The sequence below is a fragment of the Phoenix dactylifera genome, unplaced genomic scaffold, assembly GCF_009389715.1.
Source record: "Phoenix dactylifera cultivar Barhee BC4 unplaced genomic scaffold, palm_55x_up_171113_PBpolish2nd_filt_p 000207F, whole genome shotgun sequence".
Classification (NCBI taxonomy): Eukaryota; Viridiplantae; Streptophyta; class Magnoliopsida; order Arecales; family Arecaceae; genus Phoenix; species Phoenix dactylifera.
In genome coordinates, this window is record NW_024067723.1 from 913,060 (window position 1) to 935,864 (window position 22,805).

Sequence of the window (22,805 nt, forward strand, 5' to 3'; positions counted from 1 at the left end):
GGGTGATATGGTGGCTACCTTAATATGTACAACCTTTTGTAGTACAAAATACGCGCCATAGAAGATTCTAAAAAAATAAATTATATTTGCACACCTCAAATTTAATGAAGTTTTCTCAATTCTCTTTAGTATCTTGGGTGATTTAGTAAAATTAAAAAAACTATATTGAAAGATATTGAACATGATACTTATTTATTATAATATTATATTAGATCATAAAAGAATATGAGAAAATATCAGGTGATACAATTTTTATTATATTGCCCAATACCTTGGAAAAAAGATATACTACGGGGTTGTCATGCACAAGAACGGTTATCCTGCGATGCGGCATAAAAAGATTGGTGCAGCTCACTGGATTTATTGCCACACACAGAAACTAGTTAATTATTGAATTACCAAATGAGTATATATAGACCCAATAAACTAACCATATGCACATCATGAGCACCCTGTAATATTAATCATCTCAAAACATACTAGTTTGTGTTAACTAAGATTTTGAAATAATATATCAGTGGGTGATCAACACAAACACAAACCACTTCTTTCTATCTCATTCCCGTTCTGATTTCGGAAGGAAATGCAAATCCCCTAATCGTCCAAAATCCGATTCTTACTCTCTCTCAGTATTCAAATTCTATTTTGATTCCAATTCCGATTACAATCAGAAATCTAACGTATTGAGGGATATGGCATTCCGATTTTGATTTCAGTTTCAGTCATGGACAAGCACACCCTAAATTCTATCAGCATTTCTTTCTTATAACTTATGATAAGTGTGCACATAAAAATTATACTATAGACAAACATAAAAATTATAATAGTCATCGTTGGCTGTCTCACGGAGCTATATGAGGCTTCCAGGTTACAGACCCAGGCTCAACAAAACATATCTGAGGTCACGTGCTTTCAGCCCAAGTGTAGTCCAATTAAAAGATTACTTGGCGATCTTGGCTCAAATCAACACCATATGTGAGTACCCCCAACGAGCACCAAATCAGATTATGTAAGTGCAATAAATGGAACATGGTGATTTGGATCAAACTATCTGGTTTGTGTTCATTCTTTTTTTTTTTTTGGTACAACGGCGCCTCACACACAACGGATGTTGGTGCAGCAAATAAGATCAGAAAGGATAAGGAAATATAAGGACAACGAAACCAATGTGTGGTTATCTCAAATAAAGTCTTCGGAATATTGAGTCGTAAAGGATGCCACCCAATCAGCCGCATTGTTTGCCTCTCTGTAGGCATGAGTGACCTAATGAGAGGTGCACTCACCCAAAAGTTGTTGAATGTCGTGAATCACTCGCATCCCATCTGAAGCACACGAATTGAGATGGTTGAATGCTGCATGAACTATGCAATGTCTGAATTTGATTGGTTTGATTAATTGCCATTTTAATACTACTCGAGATATCTTGAATCAGATGATCCGTGATACTTGGACAAGGGAAGCTAATAGTTAATGGCTGCATTTTTCGATCAAGGTTCCAGTTCAACGACAACGTTCGGAGTTATCCCGGTGCTTATCTTAAGAGAAAACATTTCAATAAATCCCTGTTTTGCTCCTGCTGCTGCTGCAAACCACCAAAAACATGAACGACTCCAAGTTGGAAGCAGCAGTCAAAAGGAAACTCCAGTACTCCACCTTTTCTTCTGGAAAGGAGTTGCTGGAAGCCTCCTCCGGGGTTTCTGGGCAGCAACTCACCTTTATAGAATTATATTCAATGCAATGTAATGTTGATCGTGTGAAAAAAAATGAATGAATGAAATGGAAAAGATGAAGTGATAGAGGAGGACCTCTCTCTCTCTAGGGGGCAAAAGGAACAATGTATAGGAGAAGAAAAGCTGATAAAAATGTTGATAACTATATGTAATGAGAAACCAAGATATGAAAACCTTTATAGAATTCTTTCTCAAAAAATAAAAACCATTATATAATAATTAAAAACTACATGAAGATATTTTACTTATTGAGAGAAGTAGATAATACAAGAAATGGTTCAATAAATCACTTTTAACAGCCAAATTTATAAAAAAATATAAAATATATAAATAAATTTATTTTATTTTATCGGCTTAAGTTTTTGAAACAAATGGTGATTTTAACAAAATTCAATAAAATAGAATAAATCTGCCTTATGCTAACTTAAGCTTTGTCATATATCAGTAGAAACTCGCTCCCAATCTCTACTTTTTTTTTTTCTTTCATTTTTTTTATAATTTAATTAGTTGGATGTTCTTTAGGATCAAAAGAAATAGACATGTGGATGATGGTGTGTATATGTGTGATGGTGCCTTATTTTTTTTCGCTAAACTGCTCATATCTAATATCACATGATGTGGCCCTAATTGGAGATAATAGCCAACCTAGCTAAGGTCCCACCCATATGCGAAGCTACAGCTGCAGCATGGCACGCACGCACCCTGTTTCTTGTGGGGCCCAAAAAGCCACAGACCAATAAAAAGAGATGATTTGCTCATAGGAAGATCTCCCCGGACACTCGCGCAGCCAAGGCTTTCAGCGGCACTCATGTCATCCACGTCCAAAGCCAGTACGTGGGCCCGAATACCACCACCCCATGTGAGATGTGACCACTTTGTAACCTACCCTCATGCCATCTAACTTTTCCTTTCGCACCTGCTGATCCTTTTTTTGGGATTTGGCTGGGTGAGTGATGAATCTTAACTGAATCCCGGCTTTGAAATGTATTGGGAACCAACATAAATCCTTTGTATCCAAATATGTAACTCTTTACGCCGGTACTCTCTCTTTTGGATCGTGCTGATCTTAGCTTATCAGAGGGTTGTTATTGGATTGGCAGTCAATTGTAAAAGTTTTAATCAATTTCAATTACTTGTAGAGCCACCACTTTCACACTTGAGGTGGCAACCCAATGACCGCTTTACCCTTAAGTTCTTATTTATTTGGCGATCTTTCTATAAGATCTTAGTCCATCCCCTCGACGTTAACATGTCTCTTGGCACTAGTTTCTTCACATGAAAATAAGATCCTAATCACGACCTCTTGATTCATCCATTATTGGCATAATTTTAAAAATTATATAACAACCTGCATCACTTATAATATTTATTTTATTAGCGTGATTCTATATCAATATACATTTTTTTTTTGTTAACATGATCATGTTGAATAATTTTAGAGATCACGTAATAACTTATATCAATCAGCAATATTTTTTATTATTGATACGATCCTATATCAGTTTATATTTTTTTTATGTATAAAATCTGTATATAAATATATATAACCCTTATAATATACCAAATATAATTATTTTTTTTATAAATATTTTAACATCCACCGAGCATTATTATGATTCCTTAGAACTATATGAAGTTATAACCCAAAACGACGATTATGTTCTAATCATGATCCCCCATCCTTTTTGGTAATTGTAAAATAGCAAAAACTATATAGCCACAAGTTCATACCGGAATTAATCTCAATTTTTTGATTGATTAGTGAAAAGGATGTTCAAAAGTAAGGCACTTTGAATAAACAATACATACATGCATATGTATATGTATATACATAGTACATAGTTATGTTTGTATGTATTTATGTATATTAGGCTTGTAGGTGAAGTTGATGAGATGGGTGCATGGAGGCCCTTCGTTTTAATGAAGGGAATCAATATCGGCACAATTATACAAACACATGTAGATATTATCCACATGAAGTCGTTCAAAATCCCAACACCTTCATAAAAGAGTTGCAATTTTTTAATTTAGCATTACGTGAAAAACATTCTTTCTTTCTTTGTTTTTTTTCTTTTTTTAGAAACTGCATAAACTTTAACGAGTCTCAAGCGATGGTGTTTTTTTCCACCACCTCCTCGCCGATATTTCCCAACTCCGTGATAACTTAAGAAACAAATAACATCACACAGAAGAGCAACTCGAGTGCACACACACCCTCCATTGATCTCGACAACGGAGGGCTTATGATCAGTGGAGTCCCGTTCTAGCCACAGGCCGGGAGCGGTGTGCCGCAGAGGCAGTCGTTGCCGGCGAAGGAGGTGGCCTCGAGGTGGTCGAAATTGGAGCCGTTGGGGATGGGCCCACATAGGTGGTTGTGGCTCAGGTCCAGGTGACCGATGTACGCCGCTGATGACAGCGTCCTCGGCACGTGACCCCGGAGGCGGTTGTACGAGATGTCTAGGACCATGAAGTAGGACCGGGGTGTGAACGCGTCCGGTATCTCTCCCTCGAGCGCGTTCCGGCTCAGGTTCAACATCCCCAAACCCCGGCTCCCGATGATCGCCGCAGGAATCCGCCCGGAGATCCGGTTGCCGTCCAGGTACAGCGAGGATAGCACCGGCATCGACCCCAGGGCCGCCGGGACCTCGCCGGATATCTGGTTGCCGGCGAGGTCCAGGTCGGCGAGGCGGGCCATGGAGCCGATCGAAGCCGGGATTGGGCCGGAGATCTTGTTGCGGGCGAGGAGGGCGCGGCTGAGCATGCGGAGACCGCCGAAGTTGGAAGGGATCTGACCGGAGAGAAGGTTGTTGCTGAGATCGAGGTGCATCAGAGAGGAGAGAGAGGGGAGAGAACCGGGGATCGAGCCGGAGAGCTTGTTGTCGGCGACGTTGAGGACGGTGAGGCGGGAGAGGCGGCCGATGTCGGCGGGGAGGGGACCGGTGAGGCGGTTGCCGGTGAGGTCGAGGATGCGGAGGAGGGGGAGGGAGGTGATGCAGGGGGGGATGGGGCCGGAGATCCGCTTCCAGTCGGCGACGACGAGGGTGGTGAGGCGGTCGAGGCGGCAGATCTCGGGGGAGATGCGTCCGGACATGATGCCGCCGGAGCGGCCGGCACGGACGAGGATGGGGTCCTCGGACTCGCCACGGAGGGTGATGTCGGCGACGCGGCCGGTGGCGGGGTCGCAGCTGACGCCATACCAGCGCGAGCAGCAATCGTGCCCGGTCCAGGAGGAGAATATCCCAAGGTAGGGTTCGGAGAGGGCGGAGCGGAAAGCCAAGAGGGCGGCGCGGTCCGACGCCGGGCAGGCCGCGGTGGCGGAGACGAGGACGGAAACAGAGAGGAAGATGAGAGAGAAAGAAGGAGCCATTTGGAGGTGAGTACTTCCTCTTTCTTGCGCTCTCTCACTCTACAAGCTGGGCGATAGTGTCAGTGTGAGGACGCTTTAAATGCTTTTCTGTGACGATTTTGCCCTTAAATTGGAAGCTGCTGTTGTGGGTTCTGTTTGTAATTTACATGAGAGCTGAGGGTAGATGGGAAGGAGAGGGAGGGGAACCGCGGGAACAAAGCATGGAAGTAGACACGTGGTGAACGAGGGTGTCGTTATCCCACTCGGCAGAATCTGATGAAATTTTACAGCTTGCAAGGGACGGGAATTTATTTGTTTTTTACTTTAAAAATCAAAACAAAAGAAGTCGAAAACAGGGTGGAAATACGGGAGGAGAAGGTGAAACTAACGTAATAAATGGGCTTAAATGTTGCCATCGGCGGCAGCAGCCACTGGTCTAGTCTCTGGCCAGGACCTTTTTTTTTTTTTTTTAATCTTCTTTCCTGCATTAAACGCGGCACTTGCCCTTCGATCTACGAACTTCGGATCGCAAATGGGTTGTCCGCAAGGGTAAAGGAAACAAATAATTGAAGAAGAAATTATTCAGAGTGAAGGATTTTAGGAACGAGATTGTCTGAGTTGTTGCATCCTGATGGCATTTATTAACCATTTATGGAGTGGAATTAATGTATACTCCCTGAGTGGTTGCCGAAGAATGAAAGCCTCCAAAGTCCAAGGAACTCTCTTTATCTCTCACTTAATCCCATGAATCTTATGAGATTTTTTTTTTCTCTTCTAAATTGTCACTAACAATTATTATTTGATGACCATTTCTGAAATCGGATTTAACATGCCAAACTTCGAAAATTTTGTTTATATATAATTTTATTTATTATGAATATCATTTTTTGCGTGATATATTAAATAACAGTTCATATGATCAATAATCGGTATTGTTAGAACTTAAAATTGACACTGTGCAGTAATAACAATTATATCTAAGTTATGAAACATACTCATAACAATGAGAGGATGGTTCAAAACATTTACAATGTCACTTTGTTGATTTATTTTAGTTTTACAAAGTAACATAGAGAAAAAATGTTTATAATTCTATTATTTAGAGCTAAAAAAGAAACTCTAGTTTTTTCAATATTGCAAGCAAGTATGTAATAATTAGCATGGTAATATTATACCATTGTGAATAGTGCTTGACGTGTCTCGAGCCGACCAAAGCTCATATAAAAGGATGGCCAACCAAAGCTCTCTACGAAGCTTTTGAATTGCCAACCAAGGTCCGCCACGTGGCAAGCTTAGAAGCATGATGGTGGCTTTTCAAATTTCAAAACCCCCACAACTGGCAACACCTTGGCCATGACCCTAGGCAATTTTCGAAACTGCACCAATGAGACGTACGGAGCTGATACGTGTGCAAAACGCTCGAGCCTAATTCTCGTAACGTGTGAAGACCTGCTAATCATAGCCATTCCACGTGCCCAAATTTATGGGCGATAGATACTAGCCTTCGCCTACATAATTCACTCTCAGGAAAACCTTTCAGATAAGCAGTTTGCTATCCTGACAGACCATTACGCTGCCACTCCTGGAGAACCTCTTCTATTCCCTAAGCATCACACTGACTTGACATCGGAGAATTCTCTACGAACACTCTCCGGTTCATTTTTATTGTTTTAGGTTGGAGGTCGGTCATAAACGAAACCCCTAACGCTCTCATTGATTTCGAAGCAGCGCCGAACGTTCTCAACCGGCTGTCATCCAATATCGTAATCATAATTTGTTTGTTCAGATTTGCATCGACAATTCTACAAAGTCTACACTTCCACGTTATCTTTCCCACTATTAAAATTTGAAATGCAAGACAAATTAATTCAAGGTAGTCTAAATTTGAGTTAAGATATATAAGATAATATGAAGAGCTTTAGTTGTTGAGAATCATGAAGCATCCATTCCCTACCAAAAAAGAAAGGTATCCATTCTCTAATGCTGTCCAATGTTTTTTCAGCTACTTACCTTAGACTACTCAAGTCAGAGATTTCCACCGGGAAACAAATTGAGTGCAGTCGAGAGAGAGTAGGAACATTGGCGGATGGCTTCAAGTCGAGTCCACAAGGGTAAAGATTAAGTTTGATCAAAGATACAGGGCGACCAAGGTGGAGACGGCACAGACCAAACTCCCCGTGGAGATCATGTGCGATCCAACTAAGGGATCCACGCGGCAAGATCTGAGCGGTGCGTAGGACGACATCTAGGAGGTGGCGTGGAGCAGGAGAACATGGGCCGTGTAATTGGGACTGGAAACACTGGCCCACAACCCATGTGATGATCAAATTCCAAACCTCTAATTAATATGGGACAGAGGCTAATTGGACCTCGGTCCTTTGCCGTGTGCCCCTGTCCATTTACAGGGAAACTATAAAATGAAACAGATCTAATGGAGACAAGAAATATTGTTATTTTGGACAGAATCTAATCTTCAGCACGTTACATGGTTTTAAATAACTCCCTCAACCCTAGGCAAGAAATATTACACCTTCAATCACAGCCCAACTAAACTAATAATAAGCTCACTTTTCAATTCAGAAAAAGTCTGGACCTTTCATGACAAGATAAGTGCCCATGGGAGCGGTTATTGCGCAACCTGAGCATTTAAACCCACGACGTGTGTGGATGGTTATTGCTCATTGAGCAATTAAAATGCATGCCCGCCGTCCAAGGGCAGCCAGAGGATCTCTAGGTTTGTTTATTTTAAATTTTTATATTGATACTTTTTCACTATTTTTTTAAATCCTCACTATTTTTTAAAATTTTTATCTGATTTAGGCATCAAAGAATCCTATGTTTGACAAAATTCGGTGACCTTTGATGTTCTCTCTCTTACTTTTAGGTCGATCTCTTAGCCCAATCATAGCTAACCACTTGCCATCTCATCCGATCTCTCCAACTTGGAGCTTGTCCGGTCTCTTCAGCTCAAATGTTGGTGGCAACAAACCCCTCGTACCAGGACACCTTTGAATTTTTCTTTTACAAATTTTTATTACAGCTGATAAATAACATCTATAATTGCAAATTGCGGCTGGTGTAAATAAATTCACGATGTTCAAACGAGCAAGGTGTTTGTTTGGGCTCGACCAAGCTCAGTCTAGCTCTACCGTGGTCAAGCGAGCTACGAAACGAACCAAAGTCTCTAGAGCCTAGTCTCTATTTTGAGCTAGCTGTGAAACTCTGACTTGGGCAGGAATGGACTTCGAAGAGAGTAAAGCTTCAATCGAGCCCATGAATATATATATATATATATATATATATATATATATATATATATATATATATATATATATATATATATATATATATATATATATATATATATATATATATATATTCCTCTGGGAGAACGGGAGGAAAGACCAAAGAAATTGAGGATGTTACCGTCTTTTCCTCCCTAGCTCTCTTTAAGTCCAAAGAAATTGAGGATGTTACCGTCTTGGACTTTAATCTTGAAACTCTCATGATGAGAGGAGGGTTTTAACTAGAGAATGAGCACCTGTGATTGGTGTGGTGCACCTGTGATTGGTGTGGTGTTCCTATAAATCCGACAAGAATGAGCACCTGCGATTGGTGCGGTGCACCACTATATGGTGCACATCATGCAAGATATAATTTCTCCTATGATTGTTATAGCATGAAATAGATCAACGAGCTTGTTTATATTGTTATAGCTTGAAATAGAGCAACGAGCTTGCCATTAAACGTGCTCGAGCTATTTACAAACCCACCTTCTTCATAAGCTTTTTCCTCCTTTTCTTTTATCATGGGGTAGAATTCCTGATGAGCAATGAAATGCTGTTATTACCATACAAATCACTAGATATTTGATATTCTGCATTATTTTGCTTTTTTGAAATATATTCATGAACGAAAACCTATAGCTAACCTGAATTGTTCCCAGGAAAGATATTGTTAGATTTCACTTTCTAACCCATAAATCGAATCCCATTTGCAGAAGGGTTTTGAGGACTACCTCTATGTATAACCCCCGGTACAAAATCAAATTATGCTGTGCTGTTTACCTTATATTTGTACAAGCAGATTGCCGGAATGGTTCAAACTTCAAAACAACAGACTTTCTTCGAAGGATTCATCTCCCTTCATGCGAATCCACCATTAAATCACATGATGGATGCTTCGAGACCTATGTAAACAGATGAATGAAAAATTTTGAAATGCTTTGAGAGTTGTGCAGTGTGATCCGTACAGAAGCTATCCCTCCAAAAGAGCTAGTGTAGCTCAAGGTGAATGTCTAAGTAAGATCATGTACCTGCCCATCTGTTCCTGTCCCCATGGCACGGCCTGCAATAATCTCAGCAATTCATTGCCTCATTGCCAAGTCTGGCCTTCATCGGACCCGCTTGGCCATTGGCGAGCAGAAGCAGCACAGGGGAAAAGGAAATTTGAGATTGATGTGCAAAATTATAGCACCAACATGAATCTAGGCTTTGCTGTTTGCCATTTTCTTTAACATGACTTTGATATGGACCGAAAATTGAAGAAACGAGAAGTCAATGAGCAACTTCTTGAACAACTTTCATGGTGAAATAAACTCTCACTTTTCACCGGTTTGAAGATGAAACAGAAACAGAGTGGCTAATGATTAACAATTACTATCAAAATGTGCAAAATTCTAATCCTTAAAATAAAGAAATTAGATAGTAATTTTGTATAAGAATGCATTAGATGCCACATCAAGTAATTGATCAGTCATTGGTTTTGGTTGATTCCATGGATTGTGTACAGAACAACTTTCAACACCCCAAGTGATGGCTTCAATAGTCACATACTAGATTTCTGCAAATGAGGATCGGATAAAGCATGAAGTCCTGCAGAATGGTAATCAAACTTTATGATTTTACTACTATCATAACAAGAGGAAGATGAGGAAAGGAGTGAACAAGAGGAAGATGGTAATTCAAGAGACACCTTAGTTCAAACATTTATGACTAATTTACAATATCTAAGAAGGCACATTGTGGTATCGGCTCGATTTTCAAATAAGATCAATTTTTCAAAGCACAAAGATTGAAATCACTAAAAGCAATCACTTCATGTTCAGGCCATTCAGTGAAGAAAACTCATCCTGCAGTCATCCTTGGAGTTCGGATTAAGAGGCAACAGTTTTTCTTTCATTTCTGCACATTACATTATCTCTTATTACCTTTTCGGATAACATAGTGCCTTAGAATCAATGTACAAAGCTCTGGAACCTTCTATCTCTAGATATGAAGTCATGTAGAAATGAACATTTTAAGTACATTTTTTATGTGTTCATGCTTGCCCTATATGCTAAAATGCACGGTGAGTGACGCAAGCATTTATGCATATGATCTTCTAGAGGTGTTACAACATATGTCGGTCAAAAGTCAGTTTTGGTACCTTCAAACAAGGGATCAAGAAAAATAATATCTCCTAGTTGAAAAACCATTTATTCTCCGGCCACTAAATAAATGGGTAAGAAGTCTCCAAAATTCTGAGGTGCTATGGAAAATGTAGGTGGTAATCCATAGATGGAACATTGAGTCATATGCATCGCCATGAATTTAAGCACCTGTTTATGTGTAGGAGAAGTTAGAGGTCCAAAGTGCGAGGTTTGCATAACATAGTCAAGGATGTTGAGTTGAGTTTACAGTAAAAGAGGAAAACCAAAGCTGAAACGTGTCTTGAAAGAGGTTGGTAGCGACAACAAAGAACAAAGTACGAAACATTGCTACACAAGATCTGTACTAGTGTCTAACAGAGCGCACAGCTCCAGTAACGGAAATCCTCAATTCAGGCTTAAGGTAGGGAAAATAGGGGGAGGCCAACAAAGAAATGGAAGAAATTGGTGTAACGTGCTTAAAAAATAGCTTAAGACACCTTTTCAACTCAAAAGCTTTTAAGCTTGGAAGGGAACAAATGCAAAAGTAGGATCCATTACTCTGAGCAAATTGATGAGAATAAACTTTGCCATTGATAATTATATCTCTACATAATACTAGTTGGGAAAACCGATTCACCATTCATTTACTTAGCAGTTTGGTAATATTAGTAACTGTTTTATTATTTTCTTCAATATAACATCATGTTTCCGGGCAAGAACCATTTTCTTATTGAGGACCATCAGGGAATATGCTTGTGAGTAGATATGTTCATGGGCTGGGTTAGGCCGGTTTTGGGTCGGGCTTTGTCCAAATACTAAAACAATTTATTTAGGCCCGGGGCCCAACCTAGCCCGGCCTTCAGATCTACTTTCCAAGCCCAAGCCCAGCACCTACTTGGGCTTCGGCCAAGCCTCAGGTTTCCTAAATATTTTCATTAAAAAATGCTAAAAATACCTTAAAAGCTAAATATGAACAATTTTAATAGCAATTTCAAAACTCAAGGTACTCTTAAGATTCTAGATCTTATCCAAATAAACTTACATATCAACAAAATCTATGGTTTAAATATAAAAACCTAGTCTTTAAAAAATTCTGGGCCGGGCTTGGGCCCGAGCCTGGCCTGCTTAATAAATGGGTTTATTTTCTAGGCATGGCTCAGCCCACCAGGCCTAAAATCTTGGCCCAAGCTTGCCCAAAAGTCTTCAAGCTTGCACAGGCTGAGCAGGATGCTCGACCCATGAATAGGTTTGCTTGTGAGATGCCTTTTTTTATTAAAAAAAAAAAGTTACAACTTCAAAACACAATAAAGTTTAAAAGTTTTGTATTTATTCTCTAAAGTACCTTGTTATATAGTAGGGAGTTTAAGCCATCAAAACAAGTTTGAAGCTTTTCTTATTTAAATATTACTAAAAAAAAAATCCTAGCGTACCTCGTCAATTTAACTAGTGGTCAAATAACTTAATGTGAGCTTTTTGGCTTGTCAGACTCGTTTGTAATAGTTCGTGCAAATTTTCATTTTTTCCTAGTCCTTTTCATTCCATCTCACCAACAAAAAAGTAGGTTGGCTAGAATTTTATTTACATTAAGACATCAAGCAGAAAGGCTTAGAACCTGAAATAACATGCAGTCAAATATCATTAAGGATGGATAAGATTCAGCTCCACTGCACAGCAGCAAAGGCAGACTTCATTGGATGCTAGTGCAACATAGCCAGAATTTTGAGATGCATGCAAGAAGTACGGGAGCATTTGCAGAAAAACTTTAGGAGCAAGCCACTGGCAAACATGAGAATGTTCACGTGCACTACATGTACAATCCAAAAGAAACTTCCTTTCCATGCACAACCAAGGTAGCCAAATCCATAAAGAATGTCTAGAAGGTGAATACCTGACAATCTCAGCTCAGGAATGTTTCCAGAGAACCATCACCTTCATCCATAAGCAAGAGGACAGCAGACATCACGAGCCTGCAAAATATTTCAAAAGTCAACATATCAAGCTGACAACCAAACGAATGCCCGAACACGCCTTCTGTGACATGTAATTATAAGTGAAACCAGGAAAGATCTGAAGTTATCGGAACAAGAGAAAACACTATTACATGTACGAAGAAGTGAAACCTTGAATAGAACCCAAAAGCACTCGTCTAATTATTATTATACACCAGAATACAAAGTACACCTTCTGAAATTTGTTTAGCACCCTGAGATTAAGATGAATGAGAACTGACCGGAGAAACAACAACGAATTTGTTACCTCATCAGAGTTACTTTCAAAAACATATTGCCAGCAAAGGCCCCTTACTGGAAAGAGAATCTCCTTGAAAGCATTCAAAGTCCTTAAAACCTTAGACGACCAGAAGCATAGGCTGGAATAGTGGAACTTAGGTACATTGTAATTTTGACAGGCGTGGGAAAGAAAAGCAGGTATGGGAGCACACATACAGTCAAACAATCATATTGACACCAACAACAATGTTGTAATATACTCGAAAAAATAAACTTCATATCCTTGCAAAATGCTAAACGACAAAATGCTTTAGAATAATCTTAAGGAAACGTCCACTACAATCACAAATCTAAGGTGTTAATTAGGACTCCAAGTGCACAAAAAATCTCACTTAAATAAAAAATATCTGCTTTTATATGAACTGATTTTGACAATAAGCAGTGCTAGTGACAAAACTAAATATGATGAAAAATGCCATGTGACCTACAAAGGGATGTAAAACACATCTTGGATTACTGCTTTAAGTTATTATCTTTTTTCATGGGGATCAATAAACAGCTGGTGACAATGAGTTTCACAAGGACTGTTTGACTTATTTTCTTTCTTCCCCTTAAACATCTATCTCCATCTTGTCCCCCATACTTTATTTTGCACTGAATGAAGTTACATGATTATGAAAACAATTTTAGTAATTACAGCAATTGATAGGAAACAACTGCATATGTCATGAGAAACAAAGCATATAACTTTATGGTGAATATAGAAGATAAGCAATCAGAACGAGTAAAAACAGACCTGTAAATGACTATCACAAATATGCTGAAGTAGATAGAGAGCTTGATTATTCTGTACTTCTTTTCTCCATGTAGTAGTCTAAAGATCTCGGTAACATCTATAAGATGTCTTCTATTCATAAACCTGAAAAATGATTAAAAGAAGGAAAAAACACTGCAGTGTGAATACAAAAATTTACTGTGTAAGGAAGTCTGCAATCAAAGATACAAGATCAGCCTACATATTTATGATATCTGAGGGCCATCTTGCTTGTACAATAAGAAGAAAAGAAATCCCATATCGAATATTAACTGAATCTCCAAACAATATAAAATCCAGTTTCTCAACCAATACTCAAAATACTAGCCAGCCTAGACAAGTTTCAATCTTACTTTCTGGTGGCCCAAGTTTGAGTTAGACTAGGCTCAGCATCTTAGTGGTGGCTGGGTTTCAATAAATCTGTAGTAAATCAATGAGCCTTGATTTAAAAAATATGTTGTAACATGTCAATTGCAGCTAGCATTATACATGCAATTGGTCTTGTCTTCAAATCAAGTTAAAACTGAGAGAAAAGGAAACCAGTTCCCTGACCCCATAAATAGAGATGGAATAAACTTTACATCAATGTCATGTAGGGGTGCAAATGGGTCGGGTAGGACCGGGTCATGAGTGACCCCGACCCAACCCGGTTCTTTTTTCGGTCCTAATTTTAAACCCAAACCCAACCCAATAGAAGATCGGGTTGGATTGGGTTGAGTCCACGGCTACAATTTTTGACCCAATGGGTCATTCGGGTTAGATTGGGTTCATGCATAACCCAGACACACCCCAAAAAATTTGGGTCCAGTTCAGGTCTAGATCGGGTCATGCTGGTGAATGCAACGATGACAAAAAAGAGAGAGTAAAGAGCATCATCTTATAATAGTTGTGGATATGTGAGGATATGATATAATGAGTAAATTCAGAAGAACCATGGCTTTCTTGAGGCTCTTGTGGGTTCACTAAGACAGGTCTTGCATGTCACAGGTCCTTCTAAGGATCTAAGATATAGTAGCCACTTGTGTTTTCTTTTAAAAAAATAAATACATCAGAAGAACAGAGGAAGACAGAGGTAACTTGGTCTCACATTCACTGCCAAGCAATAAGTGCAGCTTTTTCGTGCAATAGATGGATAGATGGCTGAGGGATCCGATTATTTGTCCAATCACGCACACTCAGTGGGATTTAAAGTTAAATATTGTGGTCATTTCTAAGGAAACAGCCAATTGAATACCACATTTTAAGTCCTTAACTCATCCTCTTCCGTGTGGAGGGTGGCAAGATAGGCCAGAGGGCGGTTACTTGCGGCCAGACCAGCGAGACTAGCGTCCAAAAACCTACCATCTTGCAGTAGGGCCTCTCACTATTTCCAACGAGTCTTTGTCCACAAAGGAAGACATATAGAATTGTTGAATCGATGTGGGCATGCGGGCCCAAAATGGATAATCCGGGTTTGGGTTGAGTTGGATCGGGTCGTTGGGTAAACGATCCAAAATTGACCCAAAAATAAAAAGTCGAGTCGGGTCGAGATTCAATAAACCCAGACTCGATCCGAAAAATGGAACGGGTCCAATTTGAGACCCCGACTCAGCCCCATGGGTCCTTAAAAATAGGTCGGATCGGGTCTAAATGGGTCGGGTCGGGTCACAGGTCAACCCAATCCATTTGCAGCCTTAACATCATGTGATTGATACAGAGGCAGCTTTGTCTGTTGATGGAACTGAATACAGTTCTACGTACATAAACCCAAAAAATGACGTGTTGTTCTAAATGAACTTTAAGGCTACTGGTAGATACTCTAGATAAGCCTGACTTTCATTCGCTTCCAAAAGATCTCGTCAATTATACAGAACAAGCATGTGTCAAATGTCTAGAAAGCCCCTCTTATCATAATGATTTTATCTTCCTCTTCTAATGATTATGACCAATATGCAAATTTAAGCAGATCTTGTTGCTGATTTAAACAACTATTAAGAGTTAGTGTTCAGAAATGTCTATGAACCTCTATGTTGGATAGATTTATTGCCGAATACCATTTCAGAGCATAGTTTCAAGCACCAGCACATGCTCGTCTATGTTCTGCAGCAAATACCGAGCCAAGCTAGTAGCAACACAGGTTGGCATGGCATCAATAAATCTTGTTCAATATTTTTTAACTAAAAGGAGGCACTCAAGTCCTTTTTCTTTTGAGTTCCGCATGATGCATCCTGTGCCAACCACTTATCAGCACACCCCATGCCACCAGCACTCAAATCCTTGCTTAAAAGTACATGGCCCCTAATAGTTTGAAGCATAGTATTAAGACAAAAATGAGGGGTGTAAAGTTCATTATATTCTTTTTCAATGCTTGCTCCATCAAAGGTTATAGCGATAGTATGCAGATCCAAATGGTAGGAATTAGGAAAGAATGTTTGAAGAGATAAAGGAACTGGAACAAGGGGAAACAAAACTAGGCTAGGCCTGTGACTAGGCGATTCACTCAAATACATAAAATTGGCTATCAAGAAACTTTCAGTCTGGTTGCTATATGTTAGCCCAACTTGCCGCGATTTCGTGAACGGACCACAACTTCACCATGGATCCAACCAGATCAGCGAATGGGTTCGTTGGCCCAGTCTAAATTCAAAAAGAACTGAATTCAGGTCAGGCTAGACCTGGCCTGTTTGGTGATCTACCAGATTATGAATACTATTGTCATTCATAAATAATAATTGTGCTTCAATAACAATAGCAATGGTAATAACAATAATGGCAGAGCAAGCTTGCAAGCCCACCATAAAAAAGAAAATGGAGCTTAAAAATATCACATGGGCTAGATATGTCAATAGTTAGAAGCATATACGAAAATCAATGTCCTAAACATATTTCTATGATGCATTTTTAAGATCATTGAATCTAATTGAATATTCATCACCAATAATATTAATCTCTTTTTATTTTCCTTTTCCATTTGGAAATACAAACTAGAAACAATTGCATCAGCCTCCTTTTGCAGCAAAGTTGGTGAAACCGATACCGGGCACTATATCGGTTCTCCGGCAACACGAGTCGGTACGGGCCGTGCCGAGCCTATATCGATGGAGGAGACGGTACGCAGACCGTAGGAAAGAGAAAAAGAGAAAGAAGGGAGAGAAAGGAAGGGAGACTCCGTGGCCAGTTTTTCTGTTTCAAACGAAACAAAGGTCCGGTTGCGGCCTTCGCCGGCCTCTCACCCTCTTCCTCCCTCCCCCGCTCGCTCTCTCTTTCCTTCTCTTTCTCTAGCTCCGGCAACGGATTTCGTTTCCGTTGCTAGAACCGTACCGGTGGCCCGCTGGTACTGCTCAGAACAGCTGGAACCGCCTGGTTTGGGACGGTTCCGCCGATCCTGTTTTGTAGGATATAGACCCTACCAAAATTGTATCATGTTCCATACAGGATTTGTCCTTCCTCTGATGCCAACCAAGATAGGAGCATATATCACCTTTTCTTTCCATCTTACCAAGCCGCATTTTACATCTCAAACAACAGTGCATGATTTATGTGCATAAAAATGACAGACTAATATGAATTGATTGCATAAAACTCTTGCAAGTGATACTTCCGCCAAATTCACAAATAAGCTACAAGATCTTACTCTATATGAATTACTAAAGATATAAACACACATTGAGTACATTTTAACTGATTCAATCTTCAATATTATCGCTTTCGTCATTTTGTCACTTTTTGGTTATTTTCCACCCTGGTTAAACCATGGTCAACCATCATAATTTGACTCAATTAGCTAATTTTAATAGTGCAAGAAAAAGAAGGGAAAATGCTTGAGTAACCAAATATACAACCCAGATCATGGCACCAGGCATGTGTCAAAATTTTCACCCCTGCTTTATGTATAAATATTACATTCTGAGGGCCTGGCTGATGTTACGATGATGAAAAAGGTTCTGCCGCATCAGCTGTTATATATTTGGGTGCCTTAAACTGGTTTCCTTAGCAGTGGTTAATACAAATTCTTCAGTTTTAAAAATCTGTTTATTGTAGTGCTTAATCAGCAAAGCAACCATAAAAATCTATGAATATGCTTATTAGCAGTTAATAAATATATACAAACATAACTAAGCACATCCTACAAGAAGTTTATTTCATATAACAGAAAAGGTAAGAGATAATGCTTACAGGTTTATATGGTAACAAGTAATTGGTGCCATTATCAGAAATGGAAACCAATGCCATGTTAGGAGGAAAGAAGCACATAAGATTCCTTGAACCAGAAACTCTGGAATGACAACAGCGTTGATGCGAGACGATAAATCATACGGGTTGATATAGTCAAACTCCAAATCAGACAAGTTAATAAGCTGGTTCCCAAGTATGAAAAACAAAATAAAGGTAGGTTAACAGGAGGAATGAGCCAATATTCAAAAATACTATAAAGTAGAGCAACGCACTCTTACCACCAATAATGAACACATACACAAAAAAAAATGGCATTAGAAAACCAGACAAAATGAATCCAACTATGCAGTATTCATGAACAAAAAGCAAAGTCAAGATTGTACCCATCCAGCTTCTTTAACTTATCAAATCAAGTGCTAGAGAGGTTTTAAGTGAAACCAGTGTGGAAACCGGACATTAATTACCAATCTCCACACTTATACCAGATTGTGTTAGAGAAAGACACACACAGACACACACACACACACACACACAGAGATAGATAGAGAGAGAGAGAGACCAGCATGGGAACAGACATAAACTACCAAATTCTATGCTTACATCAAATTGTGTGTATAAGAGAGACTTATTGAAGCAAAGACACTGTGAAAACAAACTAGACTGCAGCAGAATCCCTAGCATCATTCCCAAAGTTGGGAAAAAGCCTAGAAAAACGACTAAACAAATGAAAATTGCTTCCTCTTGGTAAGACTTTTAGAAGATCCACCTTCATCGGAGGACCTCAAGCAGTTGTGGTTCTGTTTAATTCTATTTTACTCTTCATAAAAACGAAACAAGGTGGGCCCACCTTTTTGCTCAGAAACATGTTAATGATTCCTTTGGGGTTTAAGTAATTAATGATGGATACTTTTCAAAGCATGGTATGTGATCTTATGCTACTAAAGTTCCATGTCTCTTGTCTTTATTATATCAAATTATATAAGTTTCTTTTTCACAAGAAAAGATCAAGGCCATTGCAATTCCTAGAACTAGTTTCACCTAAAATGATCATGAGAGAAGGTTTTAATGCATAAACAATTCCATTTTTTGGCCTTTGATTTATTTAGAATTCTAACATATGTTAAGGCATAGTGATATTTTTCATGAGTTTATTGTCGGCATCTCTATGCCACTATACGCAGACATGATGCCATGTTTAGTTAAGCTTTGTAATGGTTTTGATAATATAACAAGTTTCATTTAGTACCATTCCATTATAAAGTTTATTTGAGCTTATGATTATAATGCTCATAATGTTTAGAAGAAACAAGCTTATATCCGTTATCAGACAATTTTCAGAATATATCAAATAATATTAATTTAAACATGATAAATAATTCTAAAACTGACATATGATGATATCAATATTTTTTATTGACAATTTCGCATAGATTTGAATGTTCCAATCCAATTTTATGACAATGTTTTGCAAGATATGCTTGCCAGGAAGGTAGAAGGAAGGACATAAATCTCTTTTGTGATCAATATGCATCATAATGTCACCAATTTGAATAAATAAATGAAGCTTGCACACAGATTCGGCAGCATGTTATCAATTAGTAGTTGATGTTCAAGATGAGAATTGATCATAATAGATTAGTGGTCATATGCTAAGGGCTCAATATTCCAATTTCTCAGAATCCACTTCTTATAGCACATCTGCTTCAGAGAGCAGATTCTTCCACCTTGGTTCCAACCTACTGTCCAAGATCTACCTCTAAGCATGACATCAGGAAGGTGATAAAAGCATTACAAGAGAATACACCACAAAAAATCATTCAACCTAAGCATCCACAAACAACCGCATGGGAAAGGTTGAAGTTGGCGAACAATCTTCTAGAGGCATTAGTTGACAAGCCCCCTACTCCCAAGATCTCGCAATGGACAACCTCAAGACCAAGGAAACAAAAGCTTACTGGTTTAGCGAACAGGATTACATAAGATCTTGCGAACAACTCTATCCACAATTCAGGACACACATCAGTGGAAGCGATGAACAACAAAGAAAATCGTTTCACAAAAACATCTACGATGTGTAGGATAATGATTTCAAGGTGAAAATAGACTCTGATGCTGATGCGAACAATGCACAGCCTTGCGGGACTTTGGTCTAATTTTTGTTTATCTCTCGCAATAGTGTAATATAGCTTGGAAAAAGTAGCATATACCTACATCCTTAAATGAAAACGTTATGGGTACAACTATGAATAAAAAATAATTAAAATGATTTCATTACATCCAAATTCTTTAAAAAATAACACTCTAATATGCACATATGGAAGAGAAATAACAACCAAAACTTCACCATACATGTTGTTGAAATATTTAATCATGACTACATCCAGGACAAAGTCATCGAGCAGGTTCAAAGGAATGATAAAGCAGCAAAATTATATGTTGTGTCAAGTTGAGATTGGTTGCTAAGCTTCAGTTGTATTCTTTAAAGTTTTAGTGGAAGGAGGGTAAGGAACAAATTTAAATGATATCACCCCATTAATCAAGTATTTCAGATATGATAATATGCCCAAAAGTATGACAAACTCCAAGGGTCGGTGAACACGCTTCATGAAATTGGAGGGGTTCAAAGTTGTTTTGGTCTCTCAAATAGATATTGTTTACCAACATTTTTTGAATAACACATTAGTGATTTTGCTGTAGGGGCAAACAGGCATTCTTTGGTTGGATGATATGTATGCTCTAGTTAGTTTTTCCATTGATTCCTTTATATAGAAGCAGCACGCAAACAGTGAAAAGGAACACATGAAACCAATATCCTGATATTATTAAGATGTATTAAAGAATGCAATCAACTATAACTGATATCAAATTTTTTATGTCAAGAGTAGGGCTACAGGTGGATTTGATTAACCCACTTCCAACCTAGAACTGATCCAAAATTAATATGGTCCAACCCGAGCTGAAGTTATTTGGATTAGGCTCGGATTCAAAATCATAACCCATTTCAAATATGGATTGGATTTGGATCCTTAATTTCTCAATCCGAACACGAACTAACCCGTACCGATCCCAAAAACTAGTATACTATATATTCAAATCCTCTTTGAATATAAGAAATTAGTCTTCTCCTCATAATATAATTTCTTAATAAATTATTTTGTTGATTATAATCATGAGTGGTTATCAATCAAATTCTATGTAGAATATGCTTTTGATAACATTTTACATGTTTCTTTCCATTACTTTATTACATGATATGTTTATGATATAACTAGATAATCAATTTCTATATGTTTATTATGATTGTATCTAGATTATTTGGGACCCAATTTGACTCCAAAAATCTGATGGACTGAATAATATTAATATTAAATCTGATCCAACCAGAAATGAATTGGATTAGGTTTGGGTTTAATTTTTTAACCTGATTCAGATATGGATGGGGTTTGGGTCTTGCTCATCTCCCGAACCAATACAACCTGCTTACAGCCCTAGATAAGAGCCACTTTTCATGTATACCAAGACCGAAGTGTGTATTAAGTATAAAGATCTTTGTTTTCCATATGTGTGTCTCCTAACTTTTAGATCTTACTGAAGATTGGACTGAGGCACAGGAACTTCCCATGCTTCCATAAGTTCCATGTCTCGTGTCATTACATCCACCCAAAATCAAGAGACCCTCCACTCCAGCAGGGAAAAAAAAAGCAACAACCTTCCTCCCACCTTTTTGGATATATTCTCATAGGGAAAGGAAAATCGTGGGCATAAAATAAAAAATAAAAAATCTTCAATTATAGTTTCAAATTCCACGGATTCCTTTAGAAATTTGATGAATTTTAACAAGGACCAATTTGAAAATCAAAAAACATATATAAACCCAAATTATCATGCTCTTGCAGCAAACACACACTCAAAAGAATTCCATCCATTGCAATTTTTCAAAAAAAAGGAACTCAATCCAAAACTTTTTTTTAAAAAACAAAAAGGACATAGAACAAGACGAAAAGAGGAAGAGATAGAGACTCTGTTTGCATCTTAACGACTGCAAATTATTTGGAGATTATATTTAAAGTACAGCGTCTTCATATTATCTCCAGTAAGGGAATGCCCTCGCATTGTTACTAAGACAATCAATATCAATTTTTTTAGTACACTCGTTTAGATCTCAAGAAACTCCACTAAACAGCATAAAAGGAGGAGACTTTCCCGCGAATCACTCACCATAAAACAAACTTCCACTTCCATTGCCAGATACTATAAATTGAAAGAACGATTCCTCCACACCCTCGAAAACACCAAACTTTCCCAAATAAGACGGAAGTTCAAACGTTTTCAAATATTTCCGCGAGAGATTGAGATGTAAAGAGGTCAATAAGAGTTCGAATAGTAGGATTTACGCTTCTAGTCTGGAACTGAGAGCTAGAGTTTGGTTTGGAGGTTACCTGGTACGCGGTCAGGGCGATGAGAGAGATCACAGAAGCGAAGGCGTAGAGCCAGAGGAGCAGCTCCCAGGCCATGGAGTTTTCGGGGATTCTCTCCACTTTAGCGCAGAGGCGGAGGTCGCATGGAACCCGTCCGGGTTTTGAGAGTCCCCGGCAAGGCGAGGAAGCCGAAGGAGGGTTTGGGCAAGGGTAAGCTGGAACTTTTAAAACATAAATTAGGAATAATGTTTATAGAACTGGGAGGCTGATTTAAAGCTAAAGGCGGAATTGATGGACGGCTAGGATAGCGAACAACAAAATATTATAATTAACTAATTTAGCCGGGTCAAATCAAAGTATAAAAATAATCGTAAAGTAGGGTCCAAGAACTTTCCCTGCCATCAAGACGCAACCCTAAAAAAGAGCTAACCCTGGTTCCTTGAGTTGATCTAGTACCTTGCTTTTAGTTTTTATGCTGGTCTCATGTAATATATGTTTTGTGCTCGAACGGGGCATCATGACCATGACCATGACCAAGATCAAGGCCAATATCGACTATTTGGATCAGTTTTGTGAAACCCTAGATCTCTCTAATTATTCTTATCTACAAAACTATGTCATATTATAAACTAATTCATTGCCCATCCATGCTATCACCTTCCCATATTTTAAAATATCAAGCTCAATACCGATTCGGCAAGAAT

General features: G+C 38.7%; 2 protein-coding genes across 4 annotated transcripts; both read right to left on the minus strand.

The window, feature by feature from the left end:
- Nucleotides 1-3,710: 3,710 nt before the first annotated feature.
- Nucleotides 3,711-5,206, minus strand: LOC120105157 (DNA damage-repair/toleration protein DRT100-like). Its single transcript, XM_039117375.1, has one exon. The coding sequence runs from the start codon at nucleotides 5,095-5,097 to the stop codon at nucleotides 3,994-3,996; it is 1,104 nt and encodes a 367-aa protein (XP_038973303.1). The 5' UTR covers nucleotides 5,098-5,206; the 3' UTR covers nucleotides 3,711-3,993.
- Nucleotides 5,207-9,530: 4,324 nt separating this feature from the next.
- LOC103708435 (protein cornichon homolog 1-like) lies at nucleotides 9,531-22,339 on the minus strand. 3 transcript variants are annotated; one of them, XM_026805170.2, is made up of 5 exons: nucleotides 22,123-22,339; nucleotides 17,684-17,865; nucleotides 13,511-13,633; nucleotides 12,375-12,453; nucleotides 9,531-9,918 (listed from the first exon to the last, which is right to left on the minus strand). In XM_026805170.2, exons 1-4 carry the CDS (start codon nucleotides 22,195-22,197, stop codon nucleotides 12,384-12,386), a joined length of 450 nt encoding a protein of 149 aa, XP_026660971.1. In that variant the 5' UTR covers nucleotides 22,198-22,339; the 3' UTR covers nucleotides 9,531-9,918; nucleotides 12,375-12,383. The 3 variants fall into 3 exon arrangements, with proteins under 3 accessions (XP_026660971.1, XP_026660970.1, XP_017698625.1); XM_026805169.2 differs by having other exon boundaries at nucleotides 9,531-9,950; XM_017843136.3 differs by lacking the exon at nucleotides 9,531-9,918 and adding an exon at nucleotides 10,033-10,259.
- Nucleotides 22,340-22,805: the final 466 nt, after the last annotated feature.

What these genes read in the sequence shown, in the direction of transcription:
- LOC120105157 (XM_039117375.1), bottom strand. Translation starts at nt 5,097, where the DNA reads ATGGCTCCTTCTTTCTCTCTCATCTTCCTCTCTGTTTCCGTCCTCGTC.
- LOC103708435 (XM_026805170.2), bottom strand. Translation starts at nt 22,197, where the DNA reads ATGGCCTGGGAGCTGCTCCTCTGGCTCTACGCCTTCGCTTCTGTGATC. An exon ending in ACTTGTTACCATATAAACCT is followed by an intron (nt 13,634 to 17,683) that starts GTAAGCATTATC and finishes ATCATTTTTCAG; the next exon opens with GTTTATGAATAGAAGACATC. An exon ending in TTTGTGATAGTCATTTACAG is followed by an intron (nt 12,454 to 13,510) that starts GTCTGTTTTTAC and finishes AATATTTTGCAG; the next exon opens with GCTCGTGATGTCTGCTGTCC.